Source organism: Ctenopharyngodon idella, chromosome 3, assembly GCF_019924925.1.
Source record: "Ctenopharyngodon idella isolate HZGC_01 chromosome 3, HZGC01, whole genome shotgun sequence".
NCBI classification, from domain to species: domain Eukaryota; kingdom Metazoa; phylum Chordata; class Actinopteri; order Cypriniformes; family Xenocyprididae; genus Ctenopharyngodon; species Ctenopharyngodon idella.
Genome location: NC_067222.1, coordinates 32,374,615 through 32,398,886, shown reverse-complemented (window position 1 = coordinate 32,398,886; position 24,272 = coordinate 32,374,615). Strand labels below are relative to the sequence as shown.

Below are 24,272 nucleotides of genomic sequence, written 5' to 3'. Positions count from 1 at the left end.
GATAATAAGAAACATTTCTTATTATCAGTGTTGAAAACCCTTTCTTTTAATCAGGATTATCTGATGACTAGAAAGTTAAAAAGAACAGCATTTCTTCGAAATGGGATTTTTTTTTTTTTTTTTTTTTAATTATAAGTGTCTTTATTGTTCCTTTTGATCAATTTAATGCATCCTTGATGAATAAAAGTATTAATTTCTTTAAAAAATATCTTTCTGATCACAAACGTGAACAGTAGTGTATGTTAAGCATTCATGTGATGTCAGGATATGTAGTCTTACACAGGCCAGTGAACCAGGGGTCATCCTCCCAAGGGACATATCCTAAGACGGGGGGAAACGCCCCACAGTTAGACTCCACCACATAGCCTTGAGTCGTCACGGGTGGATTGGTTACATTGGGTCGGAAGTAGGCCTTCAGTGGGGCAAAGATATTATAGCGGACCCCTGATATACAGCCCATAAAACCTGGACTGTTGTGCCTCTGAATTTCGTAGTCTACACCTCCCACCTCTACGAAAAGACCAGAAAACAAATCAATCTACTCTTTATCTAGTAAATGCAACTTTTCATTCACAGGCAACAAGTTAAAGGTGCACTATGTAACTTTTTTTGTTCAAAATTAACAAAAGTCAATATGTGATCCTTCTTCCGAAACGTGTTTTTGTCATACCCAGATTCACTATAGTAAAAGTGTTTATATTTTAGACCTGACAGTATGGTTTTCACAGGAAATTGCGTACATACATCACTTGCACATGCGTGTTTTGTCATATTCGTAAATAGAGAAAAGTTGCTCCGGCTACTTTGACACAGTGATGGGTGCTTGAATATTAAGTGTCTAATAAGTGTCTATTACTTGATCTCTGATGAGTTTTATACATTTGTAGACATTATAATGAGGTATTTGTATAATTAAAAGGAATAATAGTAGTTAATAAATCTCTGTTAGCTGACCCATCCATAGAACAAACAAAACAAGCCCTGAAAATTGATAAAAGAATACATATTATACAGACACTTAATATTTAATGGTATTAGATGGTTAGTTAATTGTATCTGATAGATTATAATTTCAATAAAACATTTGCAATTGATTTGAAAAAGCTGTTTTTATGTGTGTTTGGCATGAGTTTTTGTTGCATTTACATTGTTCTGACCAGCAGGCATGAATCATTTTGCGAAGCAATTGGTTCAGTTGATTCGAAGCTTTGAAAAGCTTCATTTCTCCCATCTCTACTTTGACACGTGTATGGTGTGGGAGTAGCATAGGTTAGTTGTCACAACGAGAGAGAAAGGTTGATATGAAGCAGCTAAATCTTGAACCTCTGGGCATCAGTCTGCTGGCAAAAAGAGAACCATCAGAGCTTGTAATAAAACAAGAATCAACATTGGCTTGGCTTTTCAGAGATAGTGAGGGATTTGAAATGTTGTAAAAGCAATGTGGAGATGGTGTTTTTATTACTCAACAGGTGAGTAATATATTTTATTGAACAGATAAATTGCCATATGTAGCTCTCTTACAGAGTTGATTGTAAAGAATTATCTATTGTGAAGGGCTGTTTCATTATGGTTGTTTTTGCGCTGTACTGGAATTTATTTTCAAGGAATTACCGTATCTATTCATGGCTATAGCTGCAGTAATGACTTCAGCTAGTCAGCTTGAGATCCTTTCCATCTAAACTGGTTATATCTCTTAAGCCTAGTAATGAATGTTTTATGAGCAGTAAAATAACCTTATTCATCCGCACAGTCACGCAGAACCGAAGCACAACCAAAACAATGTTCTTCCGCAAAATGCATGCAGTTTTTTTTTTAACCGCTTGAGTCCGAAAAAGTTACATAGTACCTTTAAGATAAAAATGCTTGTCTTACCCATGACTCTACCCAAGAATATAGACTTTGGTGAGTCAAATCTGGGAATCTCTCCTGGTATTAACTTCTCAATCCACGGATCCATGTAGTCCACCTAGATCCAGGTGCAAATACAAATACAAACAGTGTGCTTTTGGTATGCTAATAACAGTAAAAGACATGTCAGATCTAGTTTGAGATCCTACCTGTGTCCATACTGTGTAGTTGTGTCGAGTGATGTTGACAAAATGAGGAAAGCCATCGGCCATGTTTCTGTCAGTCAACTTAAATTTGTAGCTTATTATCCCAAGTCGGTATCTCAGCGACAGAGTGCCTGCAAAGGAAGTGACATCAGTGCTAAAGCTAATGGTTTGTATACTCTGGTGTGACTGTGTATGTGTGTTTACCATCTTTCTTGAGCAAGACAGCGATGTAATCATTGCCGAAGGAGCTGATATACAGGAGCACAGCTGGGGCCTGTAGAGTGCTGAAGCTGAACTCTATGTCATCCGTTGTCGTGTTGTAGCCGAGAGTGAAGTTGTGCCAGTGAGGCTCTATCCAGAAGTTCGCCCACCATGCGTCAAAGGAAATGGGCTCTTTGCGGATGTCATACCGCAGCCACGCTCCCACGTCAAAGAATGCCCCGATATCTAAAAGGATGTGACACAAGCAGAGATAATACTTTTGTTTATGGGTACCCCTCCCACATGCTGATTTAACTTTTTATAAAAAATCAAATAGACATAATAGAGAAATTTTCATAACACATCATAAGACTTGAATAGTCTCATCACTGGCAATCCATCATACCTAGGAATGTAGGATTAGATTAGAATATTGTAGTACAAGAGGTTTTTATTCTGACCTCTGTGGGATTTGGTCTTTAAATTGTAATATTAGGGCTGTCAAACAATTCAAATATTTGATAGCAATTAATATAATATTTTTTTGTGTATCAGTTACTTTTTAAGGAAACATAACACAAATGTAGAGAAAAACTAAATAATGTATGCAGTTGCATTAATATCCTTATCTATATATCTTAAATAAAAAAAAAATCCGGTCCTCAAATCCGATTGGTCAAGCGTGTTCCAGTTCAACAGCATTACCACTTTTTACATTTTTTTTTTGTTTTTTTGTGGGGATTTTAAAGTGATACTTTTCTGTCAATTTTTATGCCAGTAGGTGGCGACAAGTGAGCTTATGAGTAAGTCATTTAAATGATTCACTCAATCAGTTCAAACTCAATTGTTCTTCAGCAATGAGTCATTGAATCTTTAAATCAACTGGTTTCATTCATTCATTCATTCATTCATTCATTCATTCATTCATTCATTCATTCGTTTATTTATTCGCCAAATAAACGTGACTGGCTACATCCAAAATTGCATACTCTCTGCATCCATTAAAAAAAGAGGATGCTTAGTTATTTAGCTGCATACATTAATACAATAACTTTGACAGCCCTACTAAATATGTAATTTACTCTTGGATTCGACCTTCTGTTGAATGAACATTCAACCACTACGAATCCTGCTGGCGAGTAAATTATGGTTTATTGTAAAACACAATTCAGCTCTTAGCCAAAGTTTTAAATATTCCCACACAGATCATCCAAAAAAAGCATATTAATTCACAGAACAGACAAATCCCTGTTAGCCTAAATCAGCTCTGGATTTAGAGGCTTGAAATGGAGAGTGGAAACTAAAGCCAAAGTCTGTCACTCTCGATTCAGGCATTGACTCTCTCTTTAACATGTTCTCAGAGGCACCAGTTTGTTTGTTCCTCCATTTATTATCCTGCACTTGAATCTGTTTTAATCTTTTAAATCTCATAAAATTTAATGCGTTTGTAATAATTAGTCTTTCCCCAGCTGAAGATAAAAAGATATCACTTTAAATTTGCATATGCTTATTAGGAAACATCTGTAGTCTGTATTGCACCATGTCAATTTGAACCAGCGTGATTGTGCGAGAGCACATACATATGCAAATTTGCGTTAACTCACCTAAATGACAGTAATAGCCATCGAAGGCTGTGTTATTGCAGTCACAGGCGTATGAAGCGTACCCATCAATGCACTGGCCTCCGTTTCGACATGGTATGGAGGCATTCAGACACGCTCCAGTGCAGTTCCTGCGTATCCCAGCCATCTCGTCAACCTTCCCCTCTAAATCCACAGGGACCCCGTTCATCCTCAGCCCACGCAAACAACCCAGGAAAGGCCTTAAGGTGTGATTGGCTGCACCTGAATACAAATGGATGGTATGTTTTTGTATCAACTGCTTGAAGCAATGTTTTCACATAAACTCCAGCTGTGTGATTCTTACCTACGAGCAGGGGTTGTGTGAACTTCATTGTGATGTAGGTCTGCCCTGGGAACTTGTGTATGGCCGGAGGGAAGAAATCAACTTTTAGTCGAGCCAATTTAACATTAATTTCAGCTTCTACATAGTGCCACTCATTATCGTTGAGCGGTTTAGGAGAGCGCAGGGTCACGTTTCTAATTCCATCACCCACCATGAAAATGAATACCACCTCAGTTGTAGCTGTGAAAATTTAAGGAGAAACTGATGAAGGAGATATCAGAATCACTATATATGCCATATAGTTTTAAGATTCACCATGGTATTCACAATGCCACGGCCATGGAAACGACACTCACAATTGAGTTCAATTCGTAAGAAATTACGGAGGTGGTCGTCGGAGCTCTCCACAAACACTCCGTTAGTACGGTAGGTCCTGAAGTGGAATGTAATGTCAGCACTGGTGCCGGGCTTGAAGGTGGGGAACGTCAGATAGGTGGGTTTGGTGAAAGCTATGGTGTTCCAGATACTCCCTAAGAGAAAGATTTCTCATTAACATATAACAGTGCTTTATTTGGTAAAAGTAAATATACATGTATTTAGGAGGATAATGTAGAGTGAGCCATTAAAATAATCATAACCATCGAGACTGTCCTCCAAAAAAAAAACGACCCTATAGGTCGTTTTTCAACCACCTTAATACGACCTATATTTACGTTTTAAAGTCATGTGCCCTCTAGCTGGAAATAAAAATCATGACCGTGTCGTGTTACGTCTGTCGTCATGAAATGACGTATGACTGTCGTTACCAATCAAAATGCGCGTTCATTTAAATGCAATGTGTGGACACCATTTGTCCTATTTCCATTTAGCAAAACTCATTTTTTTTTATTAACGACTAAAAGGGTACAATGCATTAAAATGAAAGTGTCCTGTTGTCGATAGGGGAGCAACATTAGTAAACACTCCTATTGGTCGTATTTCAGGGAAGTGACAAATGACCTATATAGGCGTATTGGTTGGAGAACATGTTGTACACGTCAGGAAGGATATTCTTATTATATAAGAAAAAACTTTCATCAACTGTATCTTTGTAATGTTCATTACTCACTGTCTCCATGGCAGTACAGCGCCCCAACACTGTAGCGAGCTTCTGAACCGGTGCGGTTAGTGTCCCCTATGACAATCCTCCTGACAGGCAGATGGTCTCGGAACGACAGGTAGCCTTTATCTGAGTGCCTAGTAAGTGTAAGGAGTGAGGTGTGAAGAAAGAGTGAAACTAGCCTTTAAAATTATCAACGAATGTTTAGCTTGTAGTTATAGTGTAGAAGTCTTTTTTTAACATTATAAATGCCTTTTCTGTCTTGATCAATGCATTATTGCTGAATAAAAGTGTTAATTCTTTCTTTTAAACAAATCTGACCCCAAACTTTTGAACAGCAGTGTATATACACAGTTTTTGTCTGGAGTTAATATTTAAAGGGTTAGTTCACCCAAAAATGAAAATTCTGTCATTAATTACTCACCCTCGTGCCGTTTTACACCCGTAAGATCTTCGTTGATCTTCGGAACACAAATTCAAGATATTTTTGTTTAAATCCGATGGCTCAGGGAGGCCTACATAGGGAGCAATGACATTTCCTCTCTCAAGATCCATTAATGTACTAAAAACATATTTAAATCAGTTCATGTGAGTACAGTGGTTCAATATTAATATTATAAAGTGACGAGAATACTTTTGGTGTGCCAGAAAGAACAAAATAACGACTTATTTAGTGATGGCCGATTTCAAAACACTGCTTCAGGAAGGTTCGGAGCATAATGAATCAGCGTGTCGAATCATGATTCGGATCGCGTGTCAAACCGCCAAACTGCTGAAATCACGTGACTTTGGCGCTCCGAACTGCTGATTCGACACGCTGATTCATAACGCTCCGAAGCTTCATGAAGCAGTGTTTTGAAATCGGCCATCACTATATAAGTCGTTATTTTGTTTTTTTTGGCGCACCAAAAATATTCTTGTCGCTTTATAATATTAATATTTAACCACTGTACTCACATGAACTGATTTAAATATGTTTTTAGTACCTTTATGGATCTTGAGAGAGGAAATGTCATTGCTCCCTATGTAGGCCTCACGGAGCCATCGGATTTAAACAAAAATATCTCAATTTGCATTCCGAAGATTAACGAAGGTCTTACGGGTCTGGAACGGCATGAGCGTGAGTAATAAATGACAGAATTTTCATTTTTGGGTGAACTAACCCTTTAAGTGTCTGCCATTTGCTTTGTATTTACTTGTGTATTTTTCTTTCTTTAATAATATTAAACACAACCATATAGACAAATTTTAAAAGTTATTTTAAAAGGTATCTTTAAAGTCATTTTTTCTCATCTCAGTCTCACCATTGGCGGTAGTCGGCATCACAGTTGCACCAGTACTTGGAGTCAGTGCAAGTTTGATTGACAGCACATCCACATTTTCCACTTTCAGGGAAAGCTCCTCCCCAGTATTCATGACTCTCATTATGCCGACCAATCCAGTAAGTGTATGGTCTTCCATCTGTTAATAATAATAAATGTAATCAAAGAAAAACTAAATGGAGCAATGGCAAACCACTGGTAGTGTAGATGAGCCAGTCTTACTGGGGTCCACAGAGCAGGGGGACCATGATGACTGGGCCTGAATATAGTTTTGCAAACATAAAATACTCAATGGTAAAGAGCGACTAAGCAGATTCCTATAAGTGTTACTCAGCAGAGAAAAATGCTGAGAAGGTCAGTGACACTAATTATGCTCAAGCTCCAGACAGTTCAGCTGAGTCAGACTAGTCAGACTCTTTTAGTGTTTTTGCACTAAATCCCAACTCAGATCAATACTTGAACAGCCATCTAAAAACTCAGAGCTGTGGTTCCTTTACACAAGATTTTTTTCTTCTACTATGTTATACAGTTCAGCTACACAGTGATGGCTGCAGATATATACTACACAGTAACAGAACATTCAAATATGTTCAATTATTTAAAGGGCTAGTTCACCCCCAAATTAAAATCCCATACCTGTATGACTTTCTTTCTTCTGTGAATTTTTGAAGAACACCTTTCTAAGTTTTAATAAAATGAAAGTGAATGAGAATTGGGGATGTCAAGCACCAACAACAAGAAACAACAACAGCAAAAATACATCGTAAGGGATAACAAAAGTATTTTATTCCCAGTCTTCTTAAAGCATGTCATTACTAACGCAAATACTTTACTACAGTTTCTATTGTGATAGCTTTGACTAGATCTTTGAACCAGTGAGTTGACCTCCACAACCGGATCAGTTTGAATGGAGAACAAATCATTCAGACCAGTTTTGTGAACTTAAGCTGCAGTCTGTAAGTTTTACCTCTTTGTCGCCATCTCTGTTTGAAACCTGCAATTGCAGTTATTTGCAGAATTATCATCTTTGCTGTCAGTCACCACACCAGTGTGGATACTGTAATTCAGAATCACAGATTCTTTGTCCTGGAAGTATGACCAAAATAAGAATTTTCACAGGAAAATGTCATCTGAACAAGTAAGTTCCAGTTTTGTTCTGACCAACTGAGAAAAAAATCAACCTAAAAGCATTAGGCCTACAATAATTGCGCTGCCAACGCTGATTAAATCTAATGTTAGCTTAGCTCATATTACGTCAAACCGTGCAAATTATTATTACTGTTATACTTTGTTCTCAAAGTGTGTATTAGTGTGTATTGGTGTTACCTGTAGATTTTAATTTCTGTAGCCACTCCACAGTCCGAAGTCTTTTGCTTTTTGTCTACGGGTGAATCTCCAGTTGTCACTGATGATTGTCATTTGAACCTTTCTGGATTACAATCCGCCATCAAAATGATAAGTTTAATTATTCCAGCTGCTGTGAGAAAACGCTATAAATGATCCACTACCAGCAGCATCCTCACATATAGCCTACTAGCTGGGACTCCTTCTTTCTGTTTACAGACGTGATGTAATGACGCAAAGACGAACGGCTCCATGCTTGAATTTCCAGCGGAAACCCACCAGAACCCATTTTATCATAAAACATTATTACAAGCTTACCGTTGTGACTCGGGCTACGGTAAGGAGATAGTTTTGAACACTGGCTGGTAATGTACTTGCTCAAAAATTGATTTTGGATCATTTTTAACCAAAAAAGTTACGGACTGCAGATTTAATCAACAAATTGAAAAAAATTTAACTCAAAAGTGTGATTTGTTCATGAATCAGTCGGTCATTGTTAATTGCTTCATGTCTTCAAAAATTCACATTCTGAGTTGCACGGATGAAAATCATACAAACTTGGAATAACAGAGGACAAAATCATCATTTTTGGGTGAACTATCCCTTTAACTTCATTCATGCACTAAATGACCAAGGATATCCAACATACATCATTGTGAAAACTTACGTGGAGTATTGAGGAGGCGTGACTTGTAGCATGAGAACTCAATCCACTGTTCGCAGTATAAGGAGGTGTTTGCTAGGGCAGTGACTTCATCCCAGGATGCGTTTACATACTGGATGTCCCCAATATAAGGTCGATCCACAGTGGAGCCGCTCACCTTGGTGCTTTTCATGCGGTTGTGCTCGATGACAGTCCATGATTTTTGCACTAAAATGTGATGTGATCAATCTTAACTCAACAAAATCATGTAAAATCCTTCAAAATTGCTTTCAACATGTCAATCTCTTCTACTTCATACATACACATATTGCAGTAGACTGTGAAAGGCTTCAGTGGTCCGCTCAGATCTGGATCTATAGTGTAGTTTCCTGACCAGTACTTCCCATTCAGTCTGTAGGCCTCACATGACTCCCTGTAGACAGCTGGGACGGATGGAGAGAGAGACAAAGACAGAGAGAGACTTAAAAAAAGAGTGATTTTCATATTTCACCAACAAAAAGTCAATATAGAGGAATCTCCTCAGCTAAGGACACTCACAGTTATGACAAACCTCCCCCTTGTAGCCTGTGTTGTTACACACACACAAGAAGTCATTCCAGGACTGAATACACCTGCCTTCATGTTCACATGGGTTTGGAGTGCACCTGAAAAGAAAAAAAAGAAAAGGCTGACACTTATAGTGCACTAAAAATGGACGTCTCAAAATATTACATTGGGCATTTTGTTTCTCTCCTTTGCGAGGCTTTGTGTGTCCTTTATGACCATTTATGATTATATATTCATGTTATATTATTGATAATTAAATTTTTTACAGTAACAGACACACTGCAAAAGTTTTTTTCAGAAAACAAGACTTAACATCTAAAGTCATTTTGCTAAAAGAAGTTGAGATATTTTTACTGGAAAACAAGACAAAAATACTGCAGTGCATTTTTTAATTTTTTTTTGTTCATCCTAAATGCCATTACAGACTATGACATTAGACTTTGAGGTAAGAAATGAACACTAAAAGTGTATCAAACACACACATGTAAAGTTTTATATCTATTGTTTTTATAGAGCTGAGCTCATATGTTTTATCTCCTTCCACATTTTCATTTTCATTAAGACATAATTTTGAGTTTATTAAGCACTTTTCCTGATGAGGGCTGTTTGCTTGGGTACTATCATTGTGAGGACATTTGGTCCTTCAGTGTTGGCAAAACCCCCACACACAAACTCGAGTTGTACACATACACACACATACACACACACTCCCCCCCCCCACCCTCTCTCTCACACACACACCTATCAGTGATTCCGCAGGTGCCCAGCAGGATTTCGGCGTATCTGCCCCATTTTCTCTGCAGCATGACATCTATATCAACCGGCTCATCATCTATAAAGATCTGCTGCATGCAGCCATGGAAGCGAGACAGCTTGGTCACACAGCGAGCCGTGTTATTGGTCTTAGGACAACCTGCAAAATATGAAATATTCATCTAATTATCTTCTATGCAACTATAAGGCACTAAACACATTCTCATTTAGCATATATTTTAAACATTAAGGCAGCATTAGATGTGCATATTTATGTATATGTAATATGCATATTATTTTAAAGCATTCTTGTTTACGTTAACATTGATTTACAGACATTTTTGAGGCTGTTTTAGAGAAGAGTGGCACTCGGTTTTAGTCATGAGGCACTTAATTATAACAGTCTAATCCTCCTTATATTCTGTGATCTGTTACTTACCCCCAAAGAAGTAGCGGTCTCCTGTACGAACCATAAAGGGGTTGGTGATCTTTAGTGGTGAGCTCTCATCTTCATCTATAGTGATAGTTAGTAAGTTGTCTTTGGCGGTCAGGTCTACCGTGTGCCAGAAGCCGTCATTGAGACGGTACCCTTAAACATGGAAAAAAAAAGTAAAATATTTACTGTATGTAATCTTAGACCGGACCAGTTTTGGTCCTGCTAAATTCTTGGTCTATAGATGTTCCATTCAGTCTGCTCTTACAGAAACAGAGTTCAAAATGTCACACAATCCTCAATCATACTGTACCTGCAGCAAAGCGTAATCTCTTGTTTCCAGGCTGCATGAGAGTGATGTTCACCTGTCCTTCACTGAGGCCAAGCTCCAGAGAGCCCAAATCATCTGCAAACCTGGTGAACATCAGTAACCCTGTGTAGTCCCATGAGCGGAACTTAAATTTTACCGCTAGACGGTTCTTCCGGAAGAACCCAGGCAGCTGCAGGTAGTTGTTGGGCCCTGCAAAGGTCATGGGCTTCCAGAGGAGGTCACGGCAGGTATAATGCATCTTTTTCTGAAAAAGGACAGATGAGAATATGGAAATATGCAAATAATATCTCAAATATTTTGCAATACAATGGACATCCAAATGTGATATCATATGTGATTATAAGTTCATCCAACATTACACTCTTGCTTTAGGTTGTGTGAGTTTAGGAAAACTCTACATACCTTTTTAGGAGCTAGTCGAATTTCAGGCTCCTGGTACTGTGTCTTGTAGATGATATTGATTCCATTGATAAAGACATTCTCCATGCAGCCACGGAAGTTAACCTTACCAGGCAGGTGGGGCGTGTCTTTCTCAATCACACCGCCAACATAAATCTAAAGAGAAATGGATAATTGTTATGATCACGATGCAGGAAACATTCACCAATGCCATGGGTTTGGGGCGGGACTATCTGATTGTCTGACCAATGGCAGACAGGAGTAGTGTTTGTGATGCCTGCTTAATTACTTAACAGTGATTCACGAGTTCACACTTACAAATAATCAGATAGAGTAAAAGTATGCGTATTTGGCGTGCTGTCCGAAGAGAGGGCTCCGAGCTCTGTATTTGGCCCGAACCCAGAGTACTCCCCCCGGCTGTGATAGGAACCCGCCGAGAGTGAGGAGTCTGGGTGGAGGAGAGATGCTGAAAACTGTCGAGGAACATAGGTGAGTCGACTGCGTATATATATATATATATATATATATATATATATATATATAGGCCTCCTCTCATGCTGATTGGATAGATCCTTTGAACGTGTTCCTTCCCAACTTTGTTAATAAAACAACTTATTTTCCTCCATTTGGTGATACTAATGGCACAGAAATTACACTCTTCACTTTTAACAGAGTCACTGATTATTAATCAGTGAAGAGTGATACAGTGTGCATTTATAGTTCATGCGTTTGATCCAACATGTCACCTGTTTGTCCAGATCAAGGTACTTGAACTCTCCGTTAAGGACAGCAGTCTCAGTCTGTCCATCCAGGGTAAAGTTAACCTCTCGCCCGTAACGCTTGATGGTGACGTAGTGCCAATGCTGTGTGTCCAGCAGGTTTCCCAGCATCATTGTGGTCATCCCATTGGTGTTATGGACTGTGCTGCTCCCTTAAATAGATCATGAATACATGTCCTCATGATTATAAATAGAATGTTAGACAGATAGAATGATAGAAACAACAATAAATAGAATGTTAGAATGACAGAACGATAGAACGGTATAGATATAACAATATATAGAACGATAGAATGATAGATAGATGGAACAATATATGGAACGATGGAACAATAGATAGATAGATAGAATGTTAGATAGAATTTTAGAATGTTAGAACGATAGAACGATAGATAGATAGATAGATAGATAGATAGAACGATAGAACGATAGAATGTTAGATAGAATGTTAGATAGAACGATAGACAGACAGACAGACAGATAGATAGATCGATAGATAGAACAATAGAATGTTAGATAGAATGTTAGAAAGGTAGATAGATAGATAGATAGATAGATAGATAGATAGATAGATAGATCGATCGATCGATCGATCGATCTTATCATCATTACCCAGGCTGATGTGTAAGTAGAGGCGTCCAGTCTTTAGTTCCAGAGTGGCAGAGTCTCCCTGCAGACCCTCACTGTGCAGGAGAATACCATCCTTCTCCAAGGTCTTAAAATTCAAAGCGTAGTGGTCCTGAAGTGTCCTCATCCTGCCTTGTGGGAATGAGTATGCCACCATGTCATCCCCCTCAAACTGCATCACATATGAATCTGTTAATGTCAAAGGTCAAGAGTATGGAGAGGGTTGTTAAAAACTGTATTACAAAATTCTATTTATGCTAGAAACCAAACACAAAATATACAAGCCACTGTGTCTGGCTGTTTTCTTTGGAGCCACGCAAACAGAAGAAGTGGACCTTGGCCTACATTGATGCCCGGATCATCAGGAGGTACACATTGCTTCTTTTCTTGCACAAATCAGCACATTACAGTGTTCATAGTTATAGAATTTACACATACGTTTTACAGGCAGTATGTGTGTGTGCGCTTGATGTTATATCTGAAAAAAGTATTGGTATTTTTTGCAATGTGTTAACATTTAAATGATGGCAAACTGCAAAAATACATTTCATACACAGTATTTTTCTCTTGATTTTCAGTATTAATATTTAAAAATCCTTGAAACAAGATAAGTACTTGAGAAGAAAAATTATATATTAAGTCTTGCAGTATGAAAAAATAACTTCATTCAGAGGAAAAATGTTCCTTGTAAACATTAACCTCACATTTTTTTTTTTTATCTTTTTCTGAAAACAACTTATCGCATGCCATTTTCCTTCTCAAGTACATGTAGGGTGTTGAGATATATTTACTGGAAAACAAGACCAAAATACTGATTAAAAAATGAATTTCTGCTGTGCAACTCAAAGAACCGGTTCACATTACAAGGCACTGAGGAGATTTTCCGTATCATGATATGCTAAAGTTCTTGGCAGCTGATAAAACACAAACAAGTGCCTCAGTCCAGACATGTGCCGGTTACCGTAAGGACAGCCGTAGAGCTCTACGCGCAGGCCAATTTTGCCTCCGTTCTCAGTATTCCAGCCCATGGGATAGATGCGCAGATGTTTGGCAGTGAACGCATAATGAAAGACGTTCCTCTTCACCTGGTAGTAATTCCAGTTGCCAGGCAACGTCTGAGAGACACAAAAATCTGATATTAAAGGCTCTACGAATGTTACACACCATTTAACAAATCAACAACTTCTCTCCCCTACAACTAATCCCACATCAAAAATGTATTTATAAAAGGTTGAATTCTAAATTCTGATGTTCAAGGTCAAATAATACAATATAAGATAAAAACGCCTGTCCTGAACCACTGCTTTAAACCTAACATAAGGACTTGTTCAGCACATATTATACTTTTTGGTGGGCATTTCAAACACTAATAAACCATAGATAATTTTTACCATGTTTCCTCCTTTCATGACATATGGAGTCCACGTGTCGAATCGATCCCCGTACAGCAGCATGTATTTGGTGATCCAGTCATAAGAGTTGAAGGTACCCTGAGTAGCAATGGCCATGATACGATACTTCCTCCCCAAGTCAATCTGCATCCATGGCTGCCTGTCCCGAGGGGAAGGAGACCAGCCGCTGCTCCCTTCATCATCACACACACACACATTTGAAAATTCAGCTGATAAAATACATGCATGTAGACATTTGGTGCTTCAGATTTCTTGTCATGGGCTAGTCAGTAGTCCTACATATTTTGGTCATATGTAAAATGACAGATATTGTCATAAAAATCCAAGTAATCTACTTTTCTTTTTTTTTTAAGAGAGAGAGAAATTCTTGAAAGATTTGTAATATTTTTTGAAAGAATATGCCTTCTGTGTTTTTTCACTTCAAATAAAGTCTTACAATTATTATTATTATTATTACTATTATTAAAATTATTAATATTTTCTCTCCATCAAGGTAAACAAAACAAAATAAAATAATAACATTTTGATAATTTAACACTAGAGGACAATATACACAATACTGGATCTTTAAAAAGTGCAGCATTAAATTTCGTTTCAATGGAACAAAGTGATCTTGTGACATTTACATATTATTTCTCATATTATTATTGACTTTTTTTATTCGTGGCTCAATGATGTCACATAGTAGTTACATCCATTTTTGTTCACAAAAAACCAAAGCTTTTTGTTTCAAAAGGGGCATATGTATCGGCTAAATCAAAGATGGGAATAGGAGGATAATATTCTTTCTCATCACTATTCTCAGCCAGACCTATTCAAAATGCAAAGTGCAACACATACCTCTTGACTTTCACTTACCATACAGTTTGGCAAAGTGTGCGGAGTAAAAAAAGTTATATCTGGAAGAAGCATGGAAAGAGGACGCATAGAGAGGAGAAATCAGCGGATCTAAGCATGGCCCTGAACAGAGATAAAGAAAAAGAGAATTACAGAGAATATTTAATGACAAAAGCATTTCATAAAAGTATTATGAATGCATTATGAATGCATTATCATAAAAGCAAGATGACGTTTTTTTATTTATTTTTTTTTTTTACTTTTGACACAAGATTTATTTTGCAGTTTATTACAAACAGGATAACACAATGAAACTGTCGACTAATGGGAAAAGCTATGTACATAAATTACCTGAAATAAATACTTGTAATTACTGTTATTATGTATAATATTCCCAATTAAAATTGCAGCTTTTAAAATTAAATGATATAAATATAAAAATAAATTGTCCTTTAAAGGTACACTAGTGTAGCTACTTCTCTCTGTTTATGTATATGACTGGGCTACTCCGCAGCGTCTGCCGTCCCGCCCTGTCTATAATATTCCAAATATAAACACTTATTATAGGCGTACTGTAGTGATTCAGGATAAGACAAAAACATGGTTTGGAAGATGGATTCATAATGTTCTCGCTCATTGTATAAATTTTTTAAATTTTGAAAAGAAAAAAAAAAGTTTACCTTTAACTAGTATAAGATACATAAAGTATTCAGTCCATCCAGTTCAGTTAATCTAGAATCACCACAAATGCAATAAAACCCATTATGAGAACTAAGTATCTGTGGTTTTAAATATCCATTTTTCCAAAGTGAAAATATTATTTACTGGAACTTCCATTAGTCAACATAAAGGACTGCTGTGGCTGTTCTAGATTAGATTATTACTAGGCCGAATGAACAACAATAACATTTGACACTGTGCTAAAAAAGGAATCAACAAAAAAGGCAAACAACAAAACATATACATCTGTCAGAGAAAATTACAGTATGTTCAGATCTTATACTTTATCAAACAAAACCAGGCTCTACAGGCCCACTTTGTGTGTTAATGTTGTTAGAGTCTCATTTGCACAATGAGTATATGAACGGATCATGTGTGAAATGAGCGTTACAGTTGTATTATATACAATAATGTGTGTGTGTCATAGTGGATAGATGGGACACAATATAAATCAGGCCCATTTAGCAAGTCTTGCCATGGCATTTCATCAGTACCTCTGTTACGCAAATCCCTGCTTCAATTAGACCTGGCAACATTTCAGCCTAATCTAAATGGCAGAGTCAGATAAACCCACCTCAATCTCACCCTCTCAACAGAGCTCTAATAAAGCCATCTGCCCAAATGGCATCACATCCTCCTCACCTCTCTAACTACAGCCGACACACAAACCAACAAGAGTAAGAGGAGAGGAAATGAAAAGAAACTGGTGACAAGCTATAAAGATGAAAAATCTACCAAGAGAATTGGTCTTCAAACAACACAAGTGATATATCCTCCACTCAAAATTCCTCTAAATTTACAATTATTCATGTACCAGATGATTTTATCCAAAGGAAATATAGGAGTGTTGTAGTTTATAAGGAGAAAATTCAGTGCAAAGTATTGTGTTTGATCAGAAGCTTCTATAGAAATGCATGAGCAAATTGTAGACAGTACAATAAGGGGTTCATTTCAGAGATATTGAATGTGCCTTATTAAAGATGATTATGAAGATACTGTCTACAGCAGAGAGATAAATGCCTTCAGGAGTTTTTTTTTTTTTTTTTTTTGAAGATAGTGAAGGACTAAATTGATAGAATGGAGTTGGAACAGAGAGTGTGAAGGATCTGGAAAATGACTTTGTACATTGTTGTGATACCATAAAAAGCTCTCTAGCAGATGAAGAGTGAAGAGTTTTTTGAAGAGTGTTCGCAAAGAAGGATTATGGTCCTATGAGGCCTATATGTGTTTAAGAAAGCAGACATCTTAATTGTGATATAAAATCACTGAATTTTTACTTTATATCTCAAAATGATGCCTTGCTTCATAAGCAAGCAGATAAGTTTTTGTAGATATTGTTAGATGTAATATCCAATATTATAAATTGCATCACACATATATTTAAAAAAAATCACAATTACATTGCAACAATGACAACAACAACTGCCTTACAAATGTTCCAAGAACTTTCATAGATCTTATAAATCCAACATTACTTAAACGACTAATTGAACAAAGGCTTAATCCTAGCTTAGTCTAAGCCCTGTCTATGAAACCGGGCCAAAATCTTATAATGTAGAGTTTTCTTTTGGGGGTAAGGTTAATGATTGAGTAAGTTATTTTTTTTAGTATTTATAATTAGTATTTTTCTTTAAGAACAACAGATATCCACTGTGTTATGTTCTCAATTCAACATTAATTAATTTTCAATTCTCAACATTAATTGTATTTCTCAATTAAATTTTATCATATCCTGTAGCTACCACAAATAGACTGCAGGAGTCAGACTGCTTAACACTGCAGAGGTTATTAGTATTCTGACCACTGCACTGCCAGTGAGGGAACAGAGGGGAGAAAGAAACCGTCTGATGGAGAGAGAGAGAGAGAGAGAGAGAGATGGAGAGAAAAAGCAAGAAATGTAAAAGAACATTGCATGAGTCATCTAGTTCATTCTCAAGTGATTTCAATTCCCATCTGATTCACAGTCCTCTGCTCAGTCATCGTTCAGCCTTTGACTTGCCGGATTCACCAAGCCATGATCTTCATTATGAAAGTCTTCTGAAAGAAATGGCTTGTGGTGGAAACAGGTCATTGTGATTTTGCCAAGTAAGACATGTTCCTGGATCAACATCTTCTGATGATCCTGGAACAATATTCCTGTCCAAAAACACAGTCCCTACCCCTACCCCTACCCCTAAATGTATTTCTACCCATAAATTATTACTAAAATCAGAGGGAAATGATGGATAACTATTGTAGAAGCCCCTAACCCTGGTTGTAAGCCTAAACTTCACATAAACTGAAAAAATCCCTCAATTCTGATTGGTTGATTTGAATGTTGTTCCAGGATCAACAAGGATGTTGATTCAGGAACATGTTCTACTTGGTGAAAACACATTCACCGATGGCAATGTCCTGTGTGTGTATTTGTGTGTAAGATGTCTGGGTATCTTTGCGGCCTTGATTTGTGGCTGGTAAAGGGAAAACAATCATTCATGCTGTTGAATCAGTTTAAGATTACCACAGATTAAAATTTGTATGATATTTGGACATTGACAAAACAACACTATGATCACCAGCCACTTGTTTAGGTACACCTCGCTAGTACCGGGTTGGACCCCTTTTGCCTTCAGAACTTCCTTAATTCTTCATGACGTAGATTCAAAAAGGTGCTAGGAACATTCCTAAGAGATTTTGGTTCAAATTGACATGACAGCATCACACAGTTGCTGCAGATGTCGGCTGCACATCTATGATGTGAATCTCCCATTCCACCACATCCCAAAGGAGCTCTATTGGATTGAGATCTGGTGACTGTGGAGGCCAGTTGAGTATAGTGAACTCATTGTCATATTCAAGAAACCAGTTTGAGATGATTTGAGCTTTGTGACATGGAGTGTTATCATGCTGGAAGTAGCTATCAGAAGATGGTACACTGTGGTCATAAAGGGATGGATGTGGTCAGCAACAGTACTGGCTGTGGTGTTTAAATGATGCTCAATTGGTACTAAGAGGCCCAAAGAAAATATTCCCGACACCATTACACCACCAGCAGCAGCCTGAACCATTGATACAAGGCAGAATCCATGCTTTCATGCTGTTTACACCAAATTCTGACCCTACCATCTGAATACTTAGTTGTAACAAGTGGTTATTTTAGTTACTGTTGCCTTTCTATTAGCTCAAACCAGTCTGGCAATTCTCCTCTGACCTCTGGCATCAACAAGACATTTTCACCCACAGAACTGCCCCTCACTGGATATTTTCTTCTTTTTCGGACCATTCTCAGTAAACACTAGAGATGGTTGCATGAAAATCCCAGTAGATTAGCAGTTTCTGAAATACTCAGACCAGCCCATCTGGCACAAACAACCATGCCACGTTCAAAGTCACCTTTCTTCCCCATTCTGATGCTCAGTTTGAACTTCAGTAGATCATTTTGATCATGTCTACATGCCTAAATGGATTGAGTTGCTGCCATGTGATTGACTATTACATATTTACTTTAACGTGCAGTTGAACGGATGTACCTTATAAAGTGGCCAGTGAGTATTTATGTACAGATTCCTATATATATATACATCTATAGGAATCTGTACATCATTAATGAGTATTTAAATGAATTTGCTAATTAAGCATCTTATTAACATATGTAAATACATGAACATGGTACTATAAGCATAAGCTTAAAGATTCATGTAACACGAGGTCCATGCTCAGTCTCTTGATCAACTAAAGCCCAAAAAGGGTCCTTGGCCTGAAAAGGGTTGAAGACTCTTGTCTAAGATTAGCCTCACTTCCATTTTCTCCCATAAGCAACAGCTGCAGTGCAATATTCTGATTCACATTAGGCAGATAAATGAATCGATTGAATGTGACCCAGCCTCATCTATCTTTGTAAAATATAAGCTGCAGAGATTGTCTGTCCCTCTTCACCAGCTCTAAGATCAATGGTTTCCACCCTGTGCTATTCTGTTCCCCTAGCAGCTGTGCAGAGCAGAGAGGAGTGCCTGCCCTGCATGAGAAGCATTACAGTTATTAAAGCACTCAGTGCAGAAGAGCTGCAGGGGACAATGGGAATAAGCAATGAAAGGGTCATGAAGATGTATGCAGAGACTGGCAAACGCACCCGTGCAAAACCTAATATAAAAGCTCTCCTCCTAAACCTACCAATGAGCAGCCTTACTTCCCACAGCCCACATAGGCAGCTGTCTTCAGCATCCTGGTATGGGACTTAATAAGTGACAGATTCGGAATTCTCTACACTGGCAGCAACTGTGAAATAGCACAGGAGACTCGTCTCAATTGATTTAATAGTGTTAGATGTTAACATGTAGCTAAGCTAACAGCATAATCCTTTATTAAGCATAAAAACACAGCACAAATGAATATCGTGTGAACACTAAACTATTTTTAATTGATCATTTCCAGTATTTTATAAAATATACATTTACATCCCTTGCTTTGTGATACCATCTTGGATTTTTTTTTTTTTTTTTTTCACTGAAATTCTTCATGTGCATTCTGGGATTGTCTATGGAAGCTTGTTTACACCATGGAATAAAAAAATTAAAAAATAATTTTGACTTTTTATCTCTGTTCTGACTTTTTCTCACAATTGCAAGTTTACATCTCACATTCTCACATTGACTTTTCTCAGAATTGTAAGATATAAACTCGTAATTGAGAGTTATAAAGCCACTTTCTTTCTCAGAATTGTGAGTTTATATATTGCAATTCTAAGAAAAAAAATCATATTCCACTTCCATACTATTCTGCTTTATAATCTGGCTAAAACAAGAGGTGTGTCCCAATTTGTGTACTTGCACTATCCTATGCCATTTTATATATAAACTAAGTGAGCACTGTGTTCACACTGAAAAGAAGTGGCCAAAAAGTAAGGATGAAATTCTGGTAGCATCAATGAGATCTTTATAGCAGACTAACATAAAATGCATATAAACATCAGTTGTCACTGTATATCTCACAATAATATGAGTTTGTAAGATAATATTTAAGTGCTTAGTATTATGATCAAAGCTTTGTAGTTTTTTATTGTAGGGGCAAATAATGCAATCCAACAATGATGATTGAGAGATGTACAAATAAACGTTCCTTAAACGCCTGATATATCATATTCGATGCTCACAATTTAACATGAAAAAAAAGATGTATGGATAATTAAATAAACCTGCAGTCCAATAAGTGTTAATCTTGAAATATTACATGTACTTATAAAAATCATTAAAGATTTCACAGCAAAAAAGACGTGACCTGAAAGGGGACGTTTTTTAAAATTTTATACTAAAGGGCCTTTGCATGGTAAAAAAATTATAAACTATCAATCAGACAACCGAAGGCATGTAGTAGATTGTGTACAAGTTATGATGATGCTGATTAGGGGCCTTAGAAATTTGTACTTCAAATATGTAACAGTTGATTTTGGGTTAAGCAAAAAAACAAAAAAAAAACCTTGTGAAATGTTGGGCACTTAACTGTTGCAGCTTTCCTTTTGTACTGAAAGGTGAGGGGCTATCAGATTTAGATGCCGGATGACAAAATAACCTTTTAATAATTTAACCTTTAATAAACTGTGTACAAAAAGTGGTTGAGTACATAGTGCACACAATGAAGATATCTTATGAGGCATCAAAATTTAAGATGGCTACCTTTTGGAACATTCTCCATTTTGGATCTTACCAATAATGCCTTTAAAATGTTGCTTCTGTGGGCACCTACTAGGTTTTGGAACAGAACAAAGAGTGCAAAATTAAATTCTCAGTTTCCCACTTTAGCCTTTAGACATCACCCTTTTGCTCTCTCTCACTCAATCTGTGCTCACAAAGTGGTGTTTCCAATTTTGAAATGAAATGTTAAACTCTCTAATTTCACAACCATTTACTTTTCGTCCAGTGCTTCCAAAGCCCTTGGTTGCTTTCCACTCACAGATAAGGGAAAACATGAAGGAGCATCTTGAACACGCCCCCCCCCCACCTCTCTCTCTCTCTCTCTTGACACATGTGTTGAATTACAGGCACTCCCCCAGTCTCTGCAGGCTGACACAGCACTTCTGCTCTAGGAGAACTGAGAGCATATCATGTGAGCTATCTTTCATCACTGTAAGGAGGCCGCGGTACACATGGGTCTAGACTAAGACTGCTGGTTTGGATTAATCACTTTGGGCTGGTTAGGATTTGAATTATCATCCAGGTGGAGAGACTGTGTTTAGCATTTTTAGCATGGACGAATGCAGAATAGAGGGTCACATTGGTATAAATTATTCAGAATAGGACTGGCAGCACAGTAGGTGGCTGTCTTTGAATGAAACAAAAAGATAAGCTCAAAAAGGACTTCAAAATACTGAGCCAATCCAAGACGCCACAGCATGTCTGTCTACAGTCTAAAAATACACACAAGCATCTTCTCTGAATCTTTCACACCTCCCTCAACAGGATCTAATTTGTAACAGACAGACAAGGCATCTTAAATCTCAATAAAATGGCATTTTTCTGTATCGTCAGAGCACCCATTTTCAGTTCAGACAGTTTCCAATCCCTCCCAAAGATTTATGCCAAATGAATTCTTACAGCAAGAGTGCTGTGTTCATGCCGTCTCATTTCTCTGCTGAGAGCTTTCTGGATTATCCTCTGTACACAGCACATCATACATCAGCTTTCTTTGTTGTCAAAGAATTTGTAGTGAAGCGGAAGCCTAGAAAACCCCCTCTTTTGGGATTTCACAAAACCTCATTGTTTCAAGATACAATGTGCTATTATGGTTTCAACATAAGACTGTTTTGAAAAACCATCACTAATTAATATTAGCAGATTTAGTAATAGAGCTCACTCTTATTCATATAAATTGAAATATCCAGACATGGCCTAAATATATTTTAGTTAACAGAACTTTTGCAGATGTAAGAAAAAAATAAAACATTTTAAACTCAATTTAAAAAATACATATATATTTTTGGAAGTATTTACAATTTATAAATTTATAGTGTTGACTGTAACATTTTGTATTCATTATTTTCTTATTTATTATTTTCTCACTTCAAAACTGTGCAATTTCAAATGAACTAAAACATAATGTGCATACAATATTTGAGATATGAAGAAAACTGTTCAAAATTGTTGTACCTTGAATTACAGAATGACTTATACGCACATTGTCAGAACCAAATCATTTTAATACCATGGCACACAATCAGATTACTTTAAGAAGATTTAGAATCAAATATTACTAGCTTTCTTGCAGCACTCGCTTGGTGGATATTTATTAAATTGTATAGAATAAGAATATCGATTTCGTTACGATATAATTTGCATCATTTTGATGGTTTGCAGATTGCAATACTGTCTTAAAGGTAACCTTATGTGAGAATTCGCATGCAGTGTTCTACGTCATCTGAATTTGGGAGTTCGGTGAGTTAATGCGCCCGCCCTCTGTCTCCGCATAGGGCTGCTCCCACAAGCAACTTCACGGAATAGGAATTTTTCACCACGCCATTTCAAATACACCGACAATCTTAACTTTTCACCCGTAAGATACTAAAAACACGGCTAAATCCGCAAATAGATGCGTTCAGCAGTCTCTGTTTAACAGCAGGAGAGTGTGTCCTTCCCGCGTGTCCCCTGCGCAAGACGCACCTTTCCATGCAGAAACTTGCCCAAGTGAGCGCGCGGAAGCACTGCAATGCAGAAAGAGCCCATAGACACAGGCAGAGTCGCGAGCCCGGACTCAGGACTACATTAGCGCTTTACTTTCAGCCCAAACCCTCTAGACTGAATACTGTAAATATAAATTAACAAAAATATTTAAGAATTTCGCGCTTATTTAAAACAATACAAGCTTATAGATATCGCAATTTAGAGATCAAAATAATTATGTCATAGCTTTACTGATGCACTTGTTATGATACAGAATACCAGTCACCTATATGGCAGATAAGAAACATTGTATTTGCATTACATCTTGCATATGCAGTTTCACTTACGTGACGAGCAATGCTGAAAGGCGAGAAAGAGTAAAAGGCTTGGGGCAAGAATTTTGATATCCATCCTCTAAGGAAGACGGAGTCGATTTTAGATGAGTAAATCAAATGTTATCCTCTCCTCGTCACCGAACAGTACAGCATCGTTTAGCCGTCCTTTCGGCCAACTTTAACTCACTCAGCCGGGATGGCGATAGATTCGCTCGCTAGAGGCGCGCGCGCGCGAGATAGCGGTGCTGATGCTGCGTTTCGGCGGGAGCGCGCATACTTTCATTAAACGAAATTCTTTAAACTTGGAAAGTTGTGACAATCTGGTTGAAATGAATACATAAACTATCTTTTATTTCATATAGAGGGAGAGTGGAGTCGTATGGATTGGGTAGACAGTGGAAAGCCATGACTTTAGTGTCCGGGTTCGCAGTGAGGGAGGGGGCGCAAGATGAGAACAGAAAAAAAAGTTTTAGACTCATGCAGTTCGTCATAGTGATGGAAATCCGAATCATTTCTGCGAATCGGTTCTTTTGAACAGCCGGTTAAAATGATTCTTTTACGCAGTGACGAGCTCACGTTGTCCTTGACATCCTGTTGTTGAGCAGGCATATATTGAATTGCTGTTCACTTATTAATAAAACCTAATTTAGTTTTATTAATAAGCATGTTTTATTGTCATGTAGCCCAGTTCAGTTTGTTGCAGACTTGATGCATCATTTAAAGCTTAAATATAATTTTTATTTTTTATTAAAAATAACTTTTTACCCAATTAGCCAAATATTCGGTTCACTCCAAATGCTCAAATCAACTTATTCACTGGTTATCAGGTCAAGACGGTTGAATAAACTGGTTAAGTTGTTAAGTTGATGATCACTGTGAGATG

At 37.4% G+C, this 24,272-nt stretch overlaps 1 protein-coding gene across 1 annotated transcript in view; it reads right to left on the bottom strand.

The window, feature by feature from the left end:
• Window positions 1–23,767, bottom strand: part of cntnap1 (contactin associated protein 1) — a 29,297-nt gene extending 5,530 nt beyond the window's left edge. Inside the window, exons 1-22 of the mRNA XM_051887457.1 lie at window positions 23,402–23,767; window positions 14,728–14,829; window positions 13,849–14,042; window positions 13,419–13,572; window positions 12,443–12,646; window positions 11,798–11,982; window positions 11,055–11,207; window positions 10,635–10,896; window positions 10,328–10,477; window positions 9,877–10,048; window positions 9,127–9,233; window positions 8,892–9,011; window positions 8,593–8,796; window positions 6,564–6,720; window positions 5,269–5,396; window positions 4,517–4,690; window positions 4,182–4,400; window positions 3,860–4,099; window positions 2,259–2,501; window positions 2,058–2,185; window positions 1,873–1,966; window positions 280–510 (exon numbers count right to left, since the gene is read on the bottom strand). Of these exons, the coding sequence (XP_051743417.1) occupies window positions 280–510; window positions 1,873–1,966; window positions 2,058–2,185; window positions 2,259–2,501; window positions 3,860–4,099; window positions 4,182–4,400; window positions 4,517–4,690; window positions 5,269–5,396; window positions 6,564–6,720; window positions 8,593–8,796; window positions 8,892–9,011; window positions 9,127–9,233; window positions 9,877–10,048; window positions 10,328–10,477; window positions 10,635–10,896; window positions 11,055–11,207; window positions 11,798–11,982; window positions 12,443–12,646; window positions 13,419–13,572; window positions 13,849–14,042; window positions 14,728–14,829; window positions 23,402–23,465 (3,685 nt within the window). The 5' untranslated portion in view covers window positions 23,466–23,767. The remainder of the gene's footprint in view (window positions 1–279; window positions 511–1,872; window positions 1,967–2,057; window positions 2,186–2,258; window positions 2,502–3,859; window positions 4,100–4,181; window positions 4,401–4,516; window positions 4,691–5,268; window positions 5,397–6,563; window positions 6,721–8,592; window positions 8,797–8,891; window positions 9,012–9,126; window positions 9,234–9,876; window positions 10,049–10,327; window positions 10,478–10,634; window positions 10,897–11,054; window positions 11,208–11,797; window positions 11,983–12,442; window positions 12,647–13,418; window positions 13,573–13,848; window positions 14,043–14,727; window positions 14,830–23,401) is intronic.
• Between the last annotated feature and the right edge of the window lie 505 nt (window positions 23,768–24,272).